We start from the raw sequence: 20,890 nt of genomic DNA on the forward strand, positions 1-20,890 counted from the left end.
GGTTTTTCCTTCCATATAGCTAAGCCCTGACTCCCAATAGATTTAAATTTTATGCTTTTAGATATTTTTTAGAAAAGTAAAGTTTAAAAAAAAGCACAGTTTATCCTTAACAAACGTGAGCAAAATAGGATACATTAATAAGTGTGAGAAGAAGTAATTTTTTTCTATTATTGTGCTATAGCTGTCGCCATAAAAATAAGAGTTATTGTTTCTATATCTATTATATACTACAACAGTAACGTAAATCAGTATTTTTAGTCTACAATTTCTTGTCGTTAATAACTTAATTGATTTAATAAATTGCGAGGAATGGATGTCTCCGATTAGTTTTGCCTGACTTAGTAACGTCACCGCAACCGAGGTCGTTTTTGTTTTGTGATGTTGCGATATTTTTCTAGAATTTCCTAAATTTCAAGATCGCATTTTTACAAGAGATAACATTTTTCATTAGCCTATCTGAGATATCCGCCTCTATTTTGTTGTTTGCGGTGACTTATAAACGTCGGATTTTTATCCAGCAATTAGTTTACAAAAAGACCGGTACCCGCAGAATACTAAGGTTAGTTTTGGTTAGTTTATAATAGTAATAAAAATTAGTGTTATACTAGTAACAATAGTTAGCGCTATAATACAATTATATATCAAAAATGGTTGAAAGTATAAAATAATAATTATCTAATAATTTTTAGAAAATAGTGACTTGACCAAATTGAAACAAAAAATCAACTTTCCCATGATCACTTCACAGTAATATTTATAAAGATTTTATTAATATAAATATTTTCTTTTTGGGTTTTTAATTAATGAAGCTTCTGGTTTCTGGAAGTTGCGTATTTACATAGAAACATTGCCTTACACTCTCTACTGAAAAATAGCTATCTACATTTCCGCGATTTTACCGCACGGGTTTAGGGATGTTCCGAAACCATTAAAGTATCGATACCTACTCATTTCGATAGTACTCAATATTTTATTATTTTTTTATTGATTTTAAGGAAACTAACAATGAACTTTGAAGGACAATAATTAAAACAAAATTAAGAAGGAAAAGAATAAAGGTTTGTGTCAAGCACGTACTTTAAACAAAAAACTCCATGATAACATTGGAATAATAAGCTGATGATTACAATAAATACAATTATTCGTAAGCAATCTCTTGTATGTTTGACAATTTATGTTGGTTGACAATGAAAAAAAATGAAGGGCGGACGTCTTTCTCGCGTTTGGCTCGGGTTCGGTGGAGTGAAGTCGGACGAGTTCGGCTTGACTCGCGCGAGACAACGCGTCACCATAGATCAGATAGAGATTATGTTTGTCTAATGCGTTCGGTTTTTCTTTTATTGGTGAGGCTGATTCGATTTGATACCAAGTACTTTTGTATCGATACCGAGTAAGTATTGATTCGATACTATAAATACTTGGTATCGAATCAAAAGTATCGGGTACCTACTCGTATTTACTAGTATCGGAATATCCCTATATTTCCTTGAATTCTGACGTTTGTCAGTTTTGACGGTCATGTCAGTGAATAAATTCGTGTTGTTTTGCGAAAATGTACCCAAAAACTAACGGTCGTAGAAAAAGTCTATTATGCAACACGTTCGGTAAACTTTTTAAATCACTCGATTATTAAACACTCGCTTCGCTGCGCTCCGCTCGTGTCAAATAAACTCGTGGATCAAATGCCGTTTACCGCACTTGTTGCATAATAAAATATTTCCTACTCCCGTCTCTAAGATCCCTAATTACATGCCGATCTAGCGTGCGGGAAACGTCACTTTACCACGTGAGTTTCGTTTCCCACGGATCCGAGCCACTTCGGACATTTCCGGGGTTTTTCGGAGATTTTACCACACGTCAGTGAACATATTCGTGTTGTTTCTCAAACATGTAGTCAAAAACGAATACACAGAAAAATGTTTGTTGTGCAATATATCAGAAGATTTAAATACTAAGTGCTATAGGCTACAATTTAAATTTAGTGGACTATTCGGTAAGTAACGTGACATTTATAATTTAAGTTTGCCACAGAAATTATACAAACCGATCGCATGAGCTTTAGTGGTTTTTACAGTATCAATAAAACAAAATTGAAGGTTAGGACGTGCTTTTTCTTGCAGTAACATTTGACAGCTCTATCCTTGGATGGTTTTTCTTCCAATTACGATAATTTTCTTTAAATAAACCACTTAATGATCAATTGTAAACTTTAAATAAGCAACATAACGTTTTAAAATTGTGTTTATTCCATTGTTTATATGACATATCCAATAATGCATCTCTGTGTTTAGCACAACAATCACAGAACCGATTAGTACAATAAACGAATGGGTTTTATAGCGACTAGTAAATGTTTTATTTGAATGGTACGAAATTCAGTAATCCGATAATCTGTTATTATTTTTAATTAATTTGTTAAATAGTTGTTTTTTCGCGACGGTCGTGGAAAAAGTATAGTATGCGACACGTTTGGTAAAGTGTTTTTTTCAAATCATCAAATGCCATTTGCCGCACTTGTTGCATAATGTACTATTATTAACCGTCAGGAAAATCCAGACAAAATATTAAATGAATGTTACGTTTAGTAAAAAAAAAAGGTAAATATGCATATAGAGTATTCTCAATATTATGTCACACTCAGAACCAAATGCCCTGATTCACAGGTCCAAAACGTGAAATTAGGCGGTCACCAAACGTGTCTTTCAATAAGTCGACTGTGGCACGAGCTGTGTGACATGTTGCGCCGTCTTGTTGAAACCACATCTCCTGGACATCATGGTTATTCAATTCAGGAATGAAAGAGTTAGTAATCATAGCTCTATACCGATCACCATTGACTGTAACGTTCTGGCCATCATCTTTTTTGAAGAAGTACGGACCAATGATTCCACCGGCCCATAAAGCGCACCAAACATTTTTTCTGGATGCAACGGTGTTTCGACATACACTTGAGGATTAGCTTCGCTCCAAATGCGGCAGTTTTGTTTGTTGACGTAGCCATTCAACCAGAAGTGCGCTTCATCGCTAAACAAAATTCGCTTATGAATATCGGGAACAACGGCAATCTCGTTTTGGGCCCATTCGACGAATCTACGCCTTACTTGATGATCGTTTGGCTTCAATTCTTGCACGAGTTGGATTTTGTAAGCACGTAAACCAAGATCCTTCCGCAAAATCTTCCATAAAGTGGATGGGCACAGATCCAATTCCTGTGCTCGATGGCGGATGGACTCATTCGGGTCTTCCTCAATGCTACGCTCTACAGCAGCAATAGCTTCTTCTGTACGCACCGTACGGCGTCTCTGCGGATGCGAGTTATCAATAAGAGTAAACGTGGTGCGAAAACGTTCCATGGTTAATCGAATCAACTGCTCTGATTTTGATAAAATGGACGTAGTGCGCGATACGTATTCGGCACAGTACCATTATTTTCGAAATAAAATTGCACTATTTGCAAGCGTTGTTCAGGCGTCAGTCTATTCATGATGAATTGCCAAATCAAACTGAGAATAAATCACTTGACAGCTGTTACATCGGTAGCCATCTTGAACAATAATGCCAACTTAAAGTTCTATAGATCGAAAAAAAACACCCTATACTTTCTATAAAATGTAAAAAAATTTTCCTTATTTTCAACAAGTCGAGTATGTCATTTTTTGTATTTTTTGAGTGACTACAGATTTAAACAGAATCAATAGGCCGTTTAACAAATGGATCCCAAATTTTGAATTTATAATAATAAAAAAATAGGCTTTTTTTTTAAAAATAAATAGATAATAACAAATAAAGATAATAGATAAACATCTATTAATGTACTTTCTTTACGCTTTATACATTTGGTTGGGTCATTCTACCTGTGTATGCGATAATGAAGCATTATTCGTGCCTCTATTAACAGTTTGTGTGGTTTGTGGAAAATAGGACAAGAACAATAAAATCTCCATTACCGTATTTAAACCGTAATTTGGAAATCCGGTATTTTGTAGAAGGTGGGCATCATTAAAAGCAAAACTTTTAATTCAATCGAATTGTACCTTCAAACTGGCAAAATAAAATCACTCTTCATAAATAAATAAAGGATATTGTTTACAGTGAAATATTGCAAAAAAAAGAACTTTTTTTAAAAACAATATCAACGTCGAGACTCGTATGAATGCAACGGCGCCGTTCCCAACTTAACTTCCGAATTAGTTTAACATGTTTTCCGCCAGAGGTCTCATTGTATTGTAACACCTGTGCCTACTTTCTATGCGTACGCGCAGACATTTCAGTTACGTAGAAGCTATTAGTTACGTGTGAGTAGTCGGGCCTTCCTTCCACGCGTCGAAAAATTTCACTTTCTTTTGATAACAAATGTTTAAGTAAACGTCCGTGTCAAAAAATACCGACCCGTAAAGATAAAACGTTTCGAAGGCAAGAGGTGCCGCGAAATAGCCCGAGGCAATCAGCGACACACTTCTCGACCTTGTAATAAGATTGTATTTTTCAATGGCTTACTGGTGCACAAGAAAATGGTAGTTCACCTGCGTAGACAGTGGCGGGTAATAACGTAATCAGACATAGTAGGAATAATGTGTTTTGACCAATTTAGGAGGGATTTAGATTATATTTCCTGGAGCGTGTGCAAGTGTTCATTCATGAAATGCGTTGAAATAGCGTCTATATTAAATCTGGAGTACCTCAAGGTAGTATCCTGGGTCCTATACTGTACACTGTTTATACTTGCCAATGTCATCGATGATCGTAACCACAAACCAGGATTTTGATGACCGTAACCACTAACGAATTGTGACAATGATCATTTACTTAAAATTAATCCAGTAAAGTCGTTTGTTGTAGTTTTTGAAACGGAGGTACATTTGAAAAGGTATAAAAGGAATTCTTAATAAAAGTTGTTGACTTGCCATTGAGCATCGGCTTATAACTAGACTATAAACTTAGATTTGGAGCGCATGTTACTTGTAAGCCTAGGAGAGCCTACTGTGTATTAAAACTACTAATTTATTCCCACGAAGAAATAAAAAAAATTCTTAAAATACTTAAATCAGTGCTCTGCAGTCTTTGGTCCTTGTCTTGGCTTAGCAGATAAAAGACGTCTACAAAAGCTTAAAAACTCCTACGTAAGGTTAACAGGTTTCAGGATCACTTAATATGCGTAATATATTACATATAGCATCTTTTATCATGCCATTATTCTTTTTATTCTTATTATTCTCTGCAATACTGTGAAAAATAATTGCGAGTATTCTCGAACCCAGGGCTATTAAGCGTTGTTTGCAGAATTTGTTGTTGCCGTTTCAATTAAAAAAAAGAAGTGTTTTCAAAAAAAAAAAAAACGAAAAATCTTAAAAGTAGCGGGGCTTCCTGTTTAGATGGCTTATTATCGCTTACAAGAAACAAGGAAAGCGCATTAGCGGCAGCTCTCGAGAACAACTGATAACCGGGCGGCCATGTTGGAATTACTGCGTAATGTTTATCGCGCGGGATGGTAAACCAGACAAAATCCGAATTCTATTGCTCGAGTGGTTTTTGACTTGCCGTGATTGATCAGGAAGTTTTTGAGGATAAGGAAAACAATGACGTTCTATTGTTTAATGGAATGACACGGATGCTTTATACATATTTTTATAGAATTAACATACTCTGCTCGTTTTTTCTCAAACATACTTTTATTATTAAAAATGGAATAACACATTTTCAGTTACATTTAGTTTTAACATTGCAGATATGTTTCTCTGTCCTTTTTAGACTAAAGACCAAAACGCGTCCCGAATCTAACTAAAACCTCAAACTTTCAAACTTTGGATTTTGTTTGTCGGAATTTAAGCAGCGAACATACCGTCAAAACTGCAGATATCAACTTAAAATCTCACTTTCTGGTTCTAATAGTTGCCTTTACTTGTGGATTTCCATCAAATTCCAGTCAAAATCGACATACATTGTATCAAAATGTATTCTAGGACAGATAGTAGCTTTTCCTTCTTAATTTTGGACAAATTGCAGTCAACATTGACTTTTCCAACAATTGTACCGAAATCTTTATTTCGAATAGATTGCAGTCAAAATCGAGTTTTTTGAAACTTATCGTAACGAATACTTCATCGAACCTGCAGATATCAGCATAAAACCTGTTTGGGGGAAATAGTTTGCTTGTCCTTATGGACTTCGATCAAATTGCAGTCCAAATGGACATATATTGCATCAATACTATTAATTCTTGATTGCGAACAGATTAGAGTTAAAACAGACTTTTGAGCCACTTATTCTAACTAAAAGGGCATAAAACCTACAGATATTAGCTTCAAACCTCACTTTCTGTGTCATACAGTATACTTTTCTTGTCGGTATCGATGAAATTCCAGTCAAAATCGACTTTTCCGACACTTATTATTATTATTATTACATTAAACCTGTAGATATCAACTTAAAACCCGTCTCTTGAGGCAAATTGTAACTTTTAATTCTTGATTGCTAACAGAATCCAATTAAAATTGACTTTTTCGCCCGTATTGTAACTAAAACGGCATAAAACCTACAGATATCAGATTTCTGCCACATATTGTACATCAAACCGGCAGATATCAACTTAAAACTTATCATTTTTGGTAATTTCGTATTTTTTTTCCTCATATCACGCTTAGCCGTTTTAGTATTAGAACTTGTGTGTAATAAATTTTAAAAGTACAAATTTTAAAATGATATGCCAAATCTTTACAGTGTGGACTCAGTCTTTATAATTTTTTAAGGGCGACGATCGACTCATTAACTCAGGAACTTAATGCTATCGTACTCGTAATGGGAAACATCGGTGCATATGGCAATTTTTCTTTCTTCTTTGTTCCAAATCTTTAATTTTTTTGGCTGTACAACTAAACTGAGCTGTTTTAATTTTAGAGTCAACGTTAGGTCCGTCTGAGTAGATTTTTCAGTGGCTTGATTCTTTACTGTCCCAAAACATGTCCTGGCTGTTCTTTTGAATAGCTGACAAAAAAACTTTCTCAACACAAGTTGTAGGCTTTTTCAATCTTTTTCATTTGTTATGTCAATAAACCAACTACACCAACTAACACGAATGTTTTTATGCAATACCTAGAGCTACGAAAAGCAAAATACACTTTAAAATCAACAATTTACACTTTCAACAGACACAAAATAAGATCATTTGCTAAAAAGGAAAAAGTTTTGCTTTGTTTTTTTGCCCGGGGACGCCATATTGGATTAATTTGGACAGGTCAGTCAGTATGCTTCAACATTGCTATTTTTTTTTCAAAATTTGGAGCGCAATATTTGATCGGCGAGTCACGGATTAAGAATTGATAAGTCGTGAAATTGAGAATTTTTTTAAACAGTCCGTAAAGCACTGGTCCTAAGGATACAATTAATAAATTTATAAAAAGAATAAATAGAAAAAAAAAGGTAAGTATACAACCCATTACTTAATCCTCTTACTATTATACATTGTAGAGTACCTATATTTAATTTAAATTCAAATTAATATATTTATTTATATTTCTTACATTTTCTGGAAGCTTATTATAAGTACATGCTGCTTGGAATACTGGATTGCAAAGTACTTTATTAGTTCTGATATTATAATTGTAGATGTCGTTATGAGATCTGGTGTCATACACGTGAACGTCTTTATTAAATATAATCTTCATGTTAGACTTTTGTATTTTATTTATCACCGTATACATAAATTTACATTATTCTAGCTTAAGCAATTTGTCTATGTTATAAATGTCCAATTCTCTATACAAGTTTTATGTGTCCGTGCGATGGTCATAATTAAATAAAATTTTTTAGGTATCTCATATATGATACAAAATAAGAATTGTAAATATTCATTTTACTACTGTAACTCAGATAATTTCGGCTTTTATATATGGAACTGACCATTGGGCAAATTTTATTTGATTTAAAATTAGTATGCTCAGTCCAGTTTAAACTATCATCGATCAGTAGGCCTAGATATTTAATTCGTTTAACACGTTCTATATTTATATTGTCGATATTTAGTCTTGACATAATTTATTACCCAAAAACCAGTGCGTATATATATATTTTTAATCAGAACGTAATTTATCTTGTAAATCATTCTCACTTTCACCACTATAAAGTGGCACTGTATAGCTGAAATACTCTGCACACTGCAAATTTAATAAATATAACGAGTACAATAATGGTCCCAGGACTGAACCCTGAGGAACGCCATATACACTTATTGCATTTCACTTATAACGTTGTTTATTTGAACATATTTTTTTCTATCCAATAAATAAGTTCTTATTAGCCCGTAAATACTCTCTCTGAAACCCGTATTATTTAATTTCGATCGAACCATTTACAAGATCCATCGTAGCGCTCTAGAATACTGTTATTTATTATGAATCCATCTTGATACTCATCAAGGCAGATATATTTATATATAAGAGAGATTTTTAACAATAGTTTTATTAATTTTAGTTTTAACAATTTTTGAGAAGGTGATAATTAAACTTATGGGTCTATAATTACTCATATCATCCTTAGGCCCATTCTATGCCCATAGGTATCAGTGCATCTTGTAAATTGACAACGTCTCGGGCCGTAGTTTGATCATGCCCAGGGGCAGTTTTTTTTTTCAATTTGATATAATTGATAAAAAAATTGTCGAAAATAATAAAACCTTCCTAGTAATTTAAACGCTTACGGCATCGCTAGTCCGCCCGCCGTAGCTCCGCCCATGACTCCTCACCTGTTGACTTGGCGGCTCGGATGTGGAAAGAGCGAGAAGAACCTAAGAACGCGAGTATACGGCGCGGCCTCAACGTGAACGGTGGAACGCGAAACCTTTCTATTTTACCAGAGTTAAAATTTGATTTTCGACAGGTTCCCAACCTTCTTTTTTGTACGAGAAAGATGCCTGCGTGTAGTGTCTAAGTTCCCACTGTGAAAAAAGTTCGTGACGAGCTACTAACGGATAATTTGGTGCGAATTTGAAAGGTATTTTTAGCTGAAACTGACCTTATAATTATCACCTATCTGGGTACCGCAAAATACTTTGATTTGTTCGTGTTGCTTGAAACGGCTGGCTTTCCGGGAGGTTTTCTTTTGAAACACGAAAAACTCGTAAAGAGTAAGGACGTCATAATACAGGGTGTTTCATATCGAATGCTTCATAGAATACAAACATATTCTTTGTGTCCTAAAGTCAAAACTGAAGCTACAGGTGATAACAATAATATTATTTTTTTCATTTTTTATTACTTGCTTTTTTTTTTAAATATAGGTGCAAATTTCCAATGCGGTTTTCGGAAATGAGAAATTAGATGACGCCATTTTCATAGAGTTTTGTTGCAACAATGTCATTATATTTGTATTGTATTTTTTTAAATTCAACTGCTGATAAGACAGGGTTTTTTTCTAAGAAAAAAAGGCAGGGGAGGGTGGAGCAAGCTTTTTATTATTTTTGGTGGCTTTTAACCATCAAGTCGATTTATTTTTGACTAACTTTAAATAAATTTACCCAAATTTCGGCGAAGCTTCTGGCCGTCGTGCACCACTCTCCTCTATTTATAATAATAAAAAGAAAACGTAACTGATTAGTAACTATTTTTCTATCAATTAAAAAATTTGTTATTGGTATAAGTATTTCGAAAGCTCTGGCTTTAGGCTAAATCCATAGAATTATCAAAAAAATAACGCTTTCAATAAATTAATTATTATTCGAAAATTGATTTGAGGTGGCCTTTACTTGATGAAAACCCATTTAACAAAATAAATAAGAAATAAAAGTTCAGATTTTCACTAAATTATATATTTTTATATGACAATTGTTTCGGCAACACCGTGTCTTTATGAAATGTAATATTTACAAATTACCTGCTACTGTATATACCGAAAAATGACAATGAAACCTTAATTAATGTTGTTGTGAGAATTTAAGTTTAATAATGGAGAGGTATTTAAATCTAATTGATCGTTAAGCGATACATTTGAATGTCTCATTTTGTTAATCTCCATGGCTTCCAATAAATTTAATTTTCTACTTTTTGTGGCTGTGTGTAATATATCAAAATTGTCGTCAAAAATGTGTTTTTCTGTGATTAAGTGTGTAGCATAATTAGAATCTAGACTAATATTTTTAAACGCTCTTATATGTTCGTTAATGCGTTTCTTGAAGGATCTACCTGTTTGTCCAATATAAATTTTAGGACAAGATCCACATTTTAACCTGTAGACACCTGATTTTTGAGATTTTAGACATTTCGATTTATTGTTTTTTAAATATTTTCCTATTGTGTTGTTAGTTCTGAAAGCTATTTTTAAACCACATTTTGACAAATGTTTTGAATTTTTTTCACTGGGTTCTCCTATGTATGTAATTGTTTTAAATTGTTCGTGTTCTGTATTAGGTTTCGAATAAATAGAGTTTACTGTTGTCTGGATTTGTTTTTTATTTATAATTTTATCGATAATGGACGGATTGTAGCCGTTGTTCACTGCAATATGTTTTATAATATTAAGTTTTAATTTTCTGTTGAGAGTGACGTATTAAGAAATCTGTGTATAAAATAGTGAAATACAGCCATTTTGTATGTATAAAGGTGATTTGAGCTGTTATGTATGACTGTGTCCGTGTGTGAAGGTTTATGATACATGTAAAAATCTCATTTGTTTTGAGTTTTCGTAATATTTAAGTCTAAAAAATTAATAGAGTTATGCTGTCCAATCTCGAAAGTGAATTTTATACGATTATGTAATGAGTTAATGTAATTTAAAAATGAATTCAATTGTCTGTCCGTTCCGACAAAGCAAGCAAAGACATCATCCACGTATCTATACCACCACAGAAAATTTTTACTTAAAGGATGTTCTAGTATGACATTTTCAAAATTATCCATAAAAATCTCTGCTAACAAAAGACTAAGTGGGTTTCCCATAATCAAACCTTCCTTAGAGATGTAAATGTGTCCATTTAATTCAAAATAATTTTGGTCTAAAGACACTATTAAGCAATCTAATAAATCTTGTTTCACCAATGGGTTAACCTGTTTCCGAGTTAAGGTGAAATCTACTAAATCTACCACATCCATAGGTGGAATACTGGGAAATAAGTTTTGTCAATCAAAAGACAATAGGGATTTTGATATCTTTAATTTTATTCATTAATTCAAAAAAATTTTGTATTGCAAATTTTGGTTTAAAATCTGTATGGAACTTTAAAATGTTTAGGTACTAATTTCGTGGAGAGTTTAACTGCTGGAGCTGCCCATAAGACACGTCTGGTCTAATGGGCATATTTTGTTTATGTAATTTAACTAAAGAATATAATTTCGGCGGTTGTGCATTCATAATTGTTAAAAAATACTTTGTTACTAAATGGTGGGGAGTTAGTAATTACTTCCTTGACTTGTCTTTGAAATAACTCGGTACGATTGTATTTGATACATTGGAAAAGTTCTGGTTTAAGAAAATTGTTGGTTTTTGAAATATATTCTGGGAGATCGATAGCTATGACTGTCTTCCCTTTATCTGAATTATATTATCTTCAGAAGCTTTGTTTTTGATAGTTCTTATATACATACGAGAACCCAGTGAAAAAGTTTCAAAATATTTGTCAAAATGTGGTTTAAAAATAGCTTTCAGAACATACAACACAATTGGAATTTTTTTAAAAAACAATAAAACGAATTGTCCAAAATGTCAAAAATTAGGTGTCTACAGGTTGAAATGCGGATCTGGTCCCAAAATTTATATGCTTTTACTTTTTGCCCGTAGAGCTGTTTTTATTTTTTATAACAGATATCCGTGAGAGTTGGAAGAAAATCCTCACTTGATACGGGAAAAATGTTTACAGCACAGCAAAAATTTTCTATTAGGACCATTTGAATTATATCTAAATCTTAATGCATCCATATTTTTACATTTTTTACAACACGATTTCATAGATGACTTACTTTGGCCATAAGAAATTACAGGATACCTTCTGGAATGGCCGCCACGTAGTCCCGATTTGAATCCAATTGATTTATTGTTTTTGGGGCTTCAGACCCAATTGACAGTCGTGAAGATCTTTGGCGTAAGATTCGGAATGCTGTTAAGAGTTCCGAATCAAAAACTCATTTTTTTTTAAATATTCCTTCATTGAACGAATTACAAAACACTTTCAAGTTTTTGTTTTTTTTTTAATAATTATTGAGTTAATTAATTAAGTCAAATTTGATTTGATTACAATTATATCCATTTTTTTTTTCGTTTTGGTTAGTTAGTTAGGTATTCAATGGCAACTATGGAGTTCATATAAAAGTAATATTTTTAGTCAGCCAGGGAGTTATTGAACAATTGAACAATAATACTTTTTTTTGCTTAGAAATAATAAGAATAAAATAATGACCCCGTCTTATCAGAAATTAAATATGAAAATATACTTGGACTTAGATATGGAACAATTATCCCCTCTTATTTAGAAAATACCAAAAAATGATCCTCTCTTATTAGCAATTAAATATTATTGAATTTTTGCAAAAAGTATAAGTAATAAAAAATGAAAAAATAAAATTACTTTTATCATTCTGTTTCTCCGAAGTTTTGACTTTAGCACACAGGTTTATTTGACAAATCGATATATTGTGATACAAAGAATATGCTGGTATTCTATGGCCCGTGCGTTTTGAAACACCTGGTTTTTAATGCCGACTTTAACGTCGCATTAACTTTGCCCTTGAAAGCCGCCTTCTTAGCGGCACTGGGTTTCCAAAATTATATTCTAATTAGCTCGCCCGTAATTCGACATTCACGTACTAGATTTAACCTTCTGACACAATAGGTTATGAAGGAACAGAGGTGAAAATTCTTGAAAGTTAACGTCAACTGCTTACACGAGTTTTTATTAAAGTTTGATCATATTTCGATTTGTTATAGCAGTGACGTTTCCTACATTCCTAGTTTTCTAGGTAGAGCAAAATCGACTTACATGGCAAGGGCTCGATTTTTGAGAAACATTTAATGGTTAAATACGCATGGCCGATGTATGATAACGCATGGTAACGTCGAAGCTAATCTTAATTTGGATCTAAAAAGTCTTTTTCGGTATAGTAATTAACACTATATTAACCTAATTCTCAAAAAAAAAAACAAATTATGCTATTTCCTTCTCCTGAAAGCTATTTTTTTTGTGTGATAGTATTAAAATTCAATTGGAAAATGAAGATCTTAAATTTACAAGTGAAGCAAAAAACTTAGGAGTGAAATGGATGTCCAATTGAGATATAGTGGTCACATTTCTAATTTACTTAAAAAGACTTATATATCCCTCAAACCGCTACATGCAAATAACCATATATTGAATGAAAAAAATACTCCTTTCTAAAGTTATATACTGTCTTCCAGAACAGCTGTGCCCGATTCGTTTATGGTTTGAGAAAGTTTGATTATATATCAGGAAAAATATTTGCGATGAAATTGCTTAAAATTAAATATCTGTTTCAATTTTTACTCGCAATTCTTGCATTTAACTTCATGAAATATTTTTTTTCTACTCCCCCTGTAAAATACCTAATTACACGCCGATCTAGCGTGCGGGAAGCGTCACTTTACCACGTCAGTTTCGTTTCCCACGGATCCGAGCCACTTCGAACATTTCCGGGATTTTACCACGCTTTGAATTTTGACGTTTGTCAATTCTGACCCTCATGTCAGTGAAGATATTCCTGTTGCTCCTATTATAACGAGTGAGTTAAAAAGTTTTCCTACTCCGGTCTGTAAAATACGTAATTACATACCGATATAGCGTGCGGGAAGCGTCACTTTACCACGTCAGTTTCGTTTCCCACAATTCGAGCCACTTCGGACATTTCCGGGATTTTATCGTACGGGTTTGGGAGCAATCGGATGTTCTCGGAGATGATCCTCACGCTGTGAATTTTGACGTTCGTCATTTCTGACGGTCATGTCAGTGAATGTATTCGTGTTGTTTTGCGAAAATATACCCAAAAAGTAACGGTCGTAGAAAAAGTATAGTATAGTATGCAACACAACTTTTTAAGTCGCTCGTTTATTAAACACTCGCTCCGCTCGGGTCAAATAAACTCGTGAGTCAAATGCCGTTTACCGCACTTGTTGCATACTATACTTTTCCTACGACCGTTAGTTTTTGGGCACATTTTCGCAAAAACAACACGAATACATTCACTGACTGTGACTGTAAGAAGTGACAAACGTCAAAATTCAAAGCTTGGGAAATATCTCCGAAGTGGCTCGGATTCATCGGAAACGAAACTGACGCAGTAAAGTGACGCTTCCCGCACGCTAGATCGATGCGTAATTAGGTATTTTACAGACGGGAGTAGAAAAACTTTTTAAGTCACTCGTTTATTAAACACTCGCTTCGCTGCGCTCCGCGCTTGTCAAACCGTACTTGTTGCATAATATACTATTACCAACGTACCAAATTCACAATGCTCTTCTAAGGACGAAAAACGTTCTGGATATGCCCCAGCATAATTTTTGTAAATTTGAACGCTGCTTTAGCTATAGTGCCATTAAGCTTGCTCTGCCACATTTTCTAGCAACTGTCCTAATTCTGTTGGAAGGAAATATAAATATCGTTGGCCATTCAAGGATCTGTCGTATATAATTAGTCCTACCACCATATTGTTCAACACACCACATCCTTGGATTTTCACTACCCGCATTTTGTGTGGACTATTGGTGGACCAAAAGTGTGTATTCTGCCTATTAAATACACTTGCTGTTATGAACGAAGCCTCATTTGCCCATTGACCAGATTTGACCATTTTTAAACAATATGGCTAGTTGAAATGAAATGTTTTTGTTCCTCAGTATAACCCATTTGAAATATCATAAGTTATTTAACCTACGCTGCAGATCTTTAGTTTTGATTAATTGTCAAAAGTAGAATATTGCTAAAAGAATTGCAAACGTAGCTAACATGGTTGCTATCAAGGCAGACTTGACCATTATCAAACAATTTGGCTATTGTCCAGAAATCGAACGATAATCAATTTTAAACTGAAATATCTCAAAAACGCCTATATGAAATGTCAATAAATTATATGTTTTTGGAATCAGGAAAAAAAGGTCTACGATTGAAGCTGATAATATATGGGGCATTCTATTAAAATAAAAGATGTTGTTGTCATTTTGTTTGTTTTTTCTGACATTTGCATAAGATAATAGAGCAAAAATCTTCAAACTTTTGTATTTACACTCTTTCTTCCTATCTTTCAAAATTAACTCCCTAGGTGGATGTGAAAATATAATTAACAACCCAGTACATAAATTTTAATTTCTTATGTAATTATTTTTTGACGAAACCTCCACTGTATTGAACAAATGATCTATCTATGTATCACTTTTCACTTCTGAATAAAATATATTTAATAAAAAACCACAATTATCGAAAACTAAGTGAAACAGAAAGGAACTGGTTGGTAATAAAAGCTGCGTTGCCTGCTGATAAGCGACTACAAACAAAGCGGAAAGTAGTTCAGCACGAAAGAGGGCGAGTTGTCAAGTCAGACGCGGGGGTTGTTAAACTCTCTGACGTTTTGGTGAATAAATAATGAGGCCTACGCAATAAGTTCCCTTTGCTCGATTCGTATATAACAGACGAAAACTCTAATAGCTTCGTTATCGCGTCGGAAACGGAAGTGAATTTGTGTGTTTGAGTTATTTGCGGTGAGTCAGTTTAGGCCGACGTATTAATTTTTTTTTGTTTAAGAATTGCCAAACTTTAGCTCAGAGGTCCTCCGAAAGACTTTGTAGGCGGTGCTTATTAATACTGAGTTTCCTCAATCTACTTGCCTCCTTTGGTTTACTCCCTACAGTTACCGATTATACCCGTGTGCCTAATACTGCGTCAAACAGCACCCACTTTGTTTACTGCTGGTAGTGTGACTCCAGGGATCTCTGATCATTCAGCAATGTTTATTGAGTTACACTTAGATGTTTCTACCATAGTTGAGGATCATACTCAAATTAGATGGTGTCAATTGATAACCTTTCCCTGAAAATAACCTGGATCTACAAAACGACTGTTTCAGATTTATACCACGAACTTTGAAAAGCAGTTCCATGTTAGGCGTGGTAATTCCGCCTATTCTATTGTAGCTTGGTTCATCCGTGACCTCAGAAATCAATGAAAGAGAAAGATGGGTGGTCTGAGTCTAAACCACCTGATTATAACGTGTTGGGCTTTAATCTTCAAAGGTTACACCCAAATCAATCACGCCAGATGGATTCAAGCTGTTTTTCCAGAATCGAACGACCCTTATGTGCATTTTGCATTTTTTCTCCTTGTATGCAGGCTCTGAAGGCGACGTCCACGACATTATTATGAGCCTAAGTAATTCATGATTGCTTTGGTGTAAATTCACAGCATATATTATATTGTAGGTCCTTTGAGACCTATGTCAGAATATTTACCAATACTACACAATCGAAAATCATACAACAAATAAACTCTTTTGCTATATTTTAAAAAAACAACTAATTTATATTTTATATTTATATTTCAAAATCTGTCAAAAATAACCTTAACAACTCACATATATTTGAAATCAGAAGGAAAAATGGAATCGATTGACACATTCAAATTTAGGGTAATTCAATTTTAAAAATATATCGACCTGCCAAAATTTGGCAGATAAAATTTGTATTTTATATTTTTGATTGTTCAATCGGAAAGTTTAGGAAAAATGCTCTAACTTTGGTATTTCAAACTTCATCATAGAATCAATAGTAACGAAGTTATCCATTTGGTAATTTATAATGGGACACCCTGTACATAAAACATTACGAACGTTATTTTTCCGCCCCATTTGTAGCCAAATATCTCACTAATGATCGGCTTTCGACTCGACAAACTACCCTTTATTTTAAATAAGGAAGTTAAGTTTTTTCCATTTGTTTTGAAACATCCTGTCTAGGTATTGTTATTATTTTTCTGGCAAAAAAATCTTCCAATATTGCACTCTGAGTCACGCGTTAATGTTGACTCCTCAGTCGCGGTTTATATGTATCTACTAATATTCACGTGGATACGATAAGAATTTAGTCACTGAGGTAAACAAAATTAAATATGTGCTGGTAAATCTCGGGACTATAATTGTAATTGGTAATAATAGCATGGTTTTAAAGAAAACTTTAAAACGCTTTTTAATATTATTCGCATCATGTGCAGGCATGAAGCACTAGTTTTCCATTCGTATAGTTTCATTAACGCATTTTGTATTTTTATCGTCTATATATATATAGCGAATTCTAGAACAAACGGCTCGTTAAAAGCGCCACTAATTGCATGCATTTATTTAACGCACGTGTCATAGCGGTTACGTCAGCCGTTAATAATATAAACCTAAATAATTTTCTACCACACAAAAAAAAGTATTGAAAAAAATATTTTTTCTACTCCCGTCTGTAAAATACCTAATTACACACCGATCTAGCGTGCGGGAAGCGTCACTTTCGTGTTTTTTTTTGCGAAAATGTAGCCAAAAACTAACGCTAGTATGCAACACGTTCCGTAAACTTTTTAAGTCAGTCGTTCCGCTCCGCTGCACTCCGCTCGTGTCAAATAAACTCGTGAGTCAAATGCCGTTTACCGCACTTGTTGCATAATATACTATTTTTCTACTCCCTTCTGTGAAATACTTAATTATTCATTAATCTAGCATGCGGAAAGCGTCACTTTGCCACGTAAGTTTCGTTTCCCATGGATTCGAGCCATTTCCGACATTTCCGGAATATTACCGCACGGGCTTGGAAGCAATCGGATATGTTCGGTTCTTTCTTTTAGTTTCTGGGCACATTTTTGCAAAACTACACGCATACATTCATTGACATGACCGTCAAAATTGACAAACGTCAAATTTCAAGCCGTTCGGTAAAATCGCCGAAAACATCCGAGTGCTCACCAACCCGTATGGTAAAATCCCAGGAATGACCGAAGGAGCTCGGCTCCGTGGGACAAGAAAGTCACGTGATAAACTGACGCTTTTCGCCAGCTAGATCGGTGTATAATTCGCTATTCCACGGAAGGGAGTATAAAAATGTATATTATGCAATAAGTGTGGTAAACGGTTAATTTGGCACGAGCGGAACGCAGCGGAGCGACTGTTTAATTAACGAGTGACTTATATTTTGTTGTACGTAGGAAACAAACATCTTAATCCATTCTTAACAACTAAATTCTTGAATCCTATATATTGCTAAAGAGTAAATTTCAAATTAAGCTAGCTAGGGCCTCTTCTGGCGAATATACCGCTAGCTGACTATTTTGCCTCTGGTAAGTTGCCATATTTGGTGAACAAATGCAGAATATTTACAGTGTTGACCTGATCATTTTCCAATAACTTCAATTCTGTCGCTAAACAAAGTTCATTTTGTTTTTTTAGAATTAAGTTCTTATGATTAAAACTGACATTATGTGCTCCAACTAGATATATAACATTTTCTAGAAGTAGCCGCTTTTTTTCTAGTTTTCTAGTACCGGTTGATATCAAAATGTTCATCAAATCCACACTCTAAATTGTCACGGCATTGTCTAAAAAAATAAAATATCATCTAAAGGATAGCGAGATGGAATTTATTTATTTATTTTATTTATTTATTTAGCGTATGGCATTACATGCAATGTATAATACAAGTACAGATCTAAGAACAATCACGAATAATTACACAAATGTAGAAAGATAATAGATAAAAGCTATAATTCAATGTCAAGGTTTGTTATCCATTCCAATGCCGATGCAGATACCTCCATTAAGTCAAGCCAGCTTCCCGTGTATAAGCGTATGAATATGCTGGATGGTCTGTCTTGGTGCTCCACTGTCACATTCTGGTGATGCTGTTTTCCCCTATCGGTGTAACGAGTCCGCGCACCTTCCATGTCCGGTGCGTACCCGGGTCAGGGCTGACCATTGCCTTCGGTTTAGGTCGGTTCCCGTAACGTTGCAATTATAAGTTGCGAACCAGTTTTGAAGAACATCACTTGCTTTCGAACTCCAGTCGCGCTTCCATTGGTCTTTGGGATCATAGCCATCATTTTGGAGTGCTTTAGCCAGATATAATGACGGTTTTCTGGACTTTAGTCTTCCGTGTCTCAGTTGTGGGAGATCTTTATGAATTGGTAGTGCTGCGTTTAGGATAATTTTTCTATGTTCGCGTAGAAGGGCCTCATTTCTACGCATTTCTGCCGGTAATATGTTGCATAGCACTGGCAGCCAGTATGTAGGTGTAGACTTAATAGTACCGGATATCAGCCTCATTGTGCTATTTAGTTGTCTGTCAACAAGCCTGGAGTGACAGCTATTGATCCACACTGGAGCGCAGTATTCGGCCACGGAGAACGCAAGGGCAAGCTAAGAAGTGCGTAGTGTTGTTGCAGTTGCGCCCCAGGTGGTTCCACATAATTTTTGGATTATGTTATTTCGGGTTGCTATCTTCGCTGCGGTATTCTCCAGGTGTTTCCGATAGGTGAGCGTGCGGTCCAAAGTCACTCCCAAATACTTAGGGTGCCTGTTATGATTCAAAGTGGCATCCCCCAGCTGCACTTCTATTCGTGCGTTTGCCATTTTATTATTAAGATGAGATGTTGATGTTTCTGTTTTGGCAGGGTTTGGTATTAGTCTCCAATTCTTAAAATATGTATGTAGTCTGGCAAGGTCGTTGTTGAGAATGGTTTCTGCAGCGTCAAGAGATTTGTGCCTAATAGCCAGTGCTATGTCGTCCGCGTAGCAGAATTTTTTCCCCTCTGTGGCTGGAAAATCTGATATGTAAAGATTAAACAAAAGGGGAGCCAAGACAGACCCCTGCGGGAGACCATTATTTATTATCTTGGTGTGGCTAATTTTGTCGTCGAGGACCACATTGAAGCACCTATTGCTCAGCATGTTTTGTATTAGACGGGCTGTTGTTTGGCATGGTATGGCTCTCAGAAATTTGTAGTTCAGTCCCTCCCTCCAGAGCGTATCATAGGCTGACGTCAAGTCCAAGAACACAGCGGCTGTTTTTAGTTTTTGTTGGAAACCCGTTTCTATGTGCGACGTCAATGCCAGCACCTGGTCACAGCAGTTGCGGCCCGGTCTAAATCCTGCTTGCTCAGGAGGCAGGTATCCCATAATGGTGCTACCAATTCTGTTATAAAGGAGGCGCTCAAGTAATTTATACGTGCAGCTGAGAAGAGCAACTGGTCTATAGCTTTTTAGCTGATCAGCAGGTTTTCCTGGTTTCAACAGGGCTATTATTTTAGAATTTTTGAACTCCTTCGGCAGTTCCCCCGTCTGCATAATGTTAGAGAAGAACTGCGCGAGCCATTTTACCGTGTTTTTTCCGGCGTAGCTAAGAAATTCCGGGTGGATGCCGTCAAAACCAGGAGCATTGCCCAGTTTTACATCTTTAATTGCAGTGGTGACCTCATTATCTGAGAATGGTTTGGAGAAGTTTGATTCATTCGGGGATGTTCTTTTTAATGTTTTTAATTCTTCCTTGATTTTTTTTGTATGTGATTTTCGGCGGGGAGCCCTAGATGTTGCCACGATCCTATTAGCTATCTCGTTTGGTGTGATAGACATGTTTTTGCTTGTCTTAGTTGTAGATCCGCCCAGTTTGCGCAAAAGACTCCATGCTTTCCGGCTTGAATGAGCGACCATCTCCGTCCACTTTTGCCTTCTAGCAGCATCCAAACTATGCATCAAATCGTCAGAAATCTCCGGGTCACCGCCATTGGCAAAGTCCTCGTAGAGGCTCTGGCAGCGTTCGTTCCACCCTGGTATATATTCCTTTCTGAAACCTCTGGGGAGTGTTTCTTGGCCACGGCGATGACAGCGTTTTTGAATCGGTTGTAATTCTTTGGTAGAGGGGGTATGAATCGAATTATTTTATC

At 35.1% G+C, this 20,890-nt stretch overlaps 1 protein-coding gene across 3 annotated transcripts in view; it reads left to right on the forward strand.

The window, feature by feature from the left end:
- Positions 1–401: 401 nt before the first annotated feature.
- The window catches only part of LOC132704857 (putative ferric-chelate reductase 1 homolog), a 79,443-nt gene continuing 58,954 nt past the window's right edge, over positions 402–20,890 (forward strand). The window contains exon 1 of one of the 3 annotated variants that reach the window (XM_060675176.1): positions 402–559. Coding sequence is in view for 1 of the 3 variants with exons in the window: in XM_060675152.1 (XP_060531135.1) it covers positions 4,512–4,541 (30 nt within the window). In the remaining 2 variants the exon portion in view is untranslated. Of the gene's footprint in view, positions 560–4,496; positions 4,542–8,792; positions 8,986–20,890 lie in introns of those variants that run through there. The other 2 variants (XM_060675152.1, XM_060675160.1) reach the window with 2 other exon arrangements.

This window comes from Cylas formicarius, unplaced genomic scaffold (genome assembly GCF_029955315.1).
Source record: "Cylas formicarius isolate icCylForm1 unplaced genomic scaffold, icCylForm1.1 PGA_scaffold_10__41_contigs__length_53128322, whole genome shotgun sequence".
NCBI classification, from domain to species: Eukaryota; Metazoa; Arthropoda; class Insecta; order Coleoptera; family Brentidae; genus Cylas; species Cylas formicarius.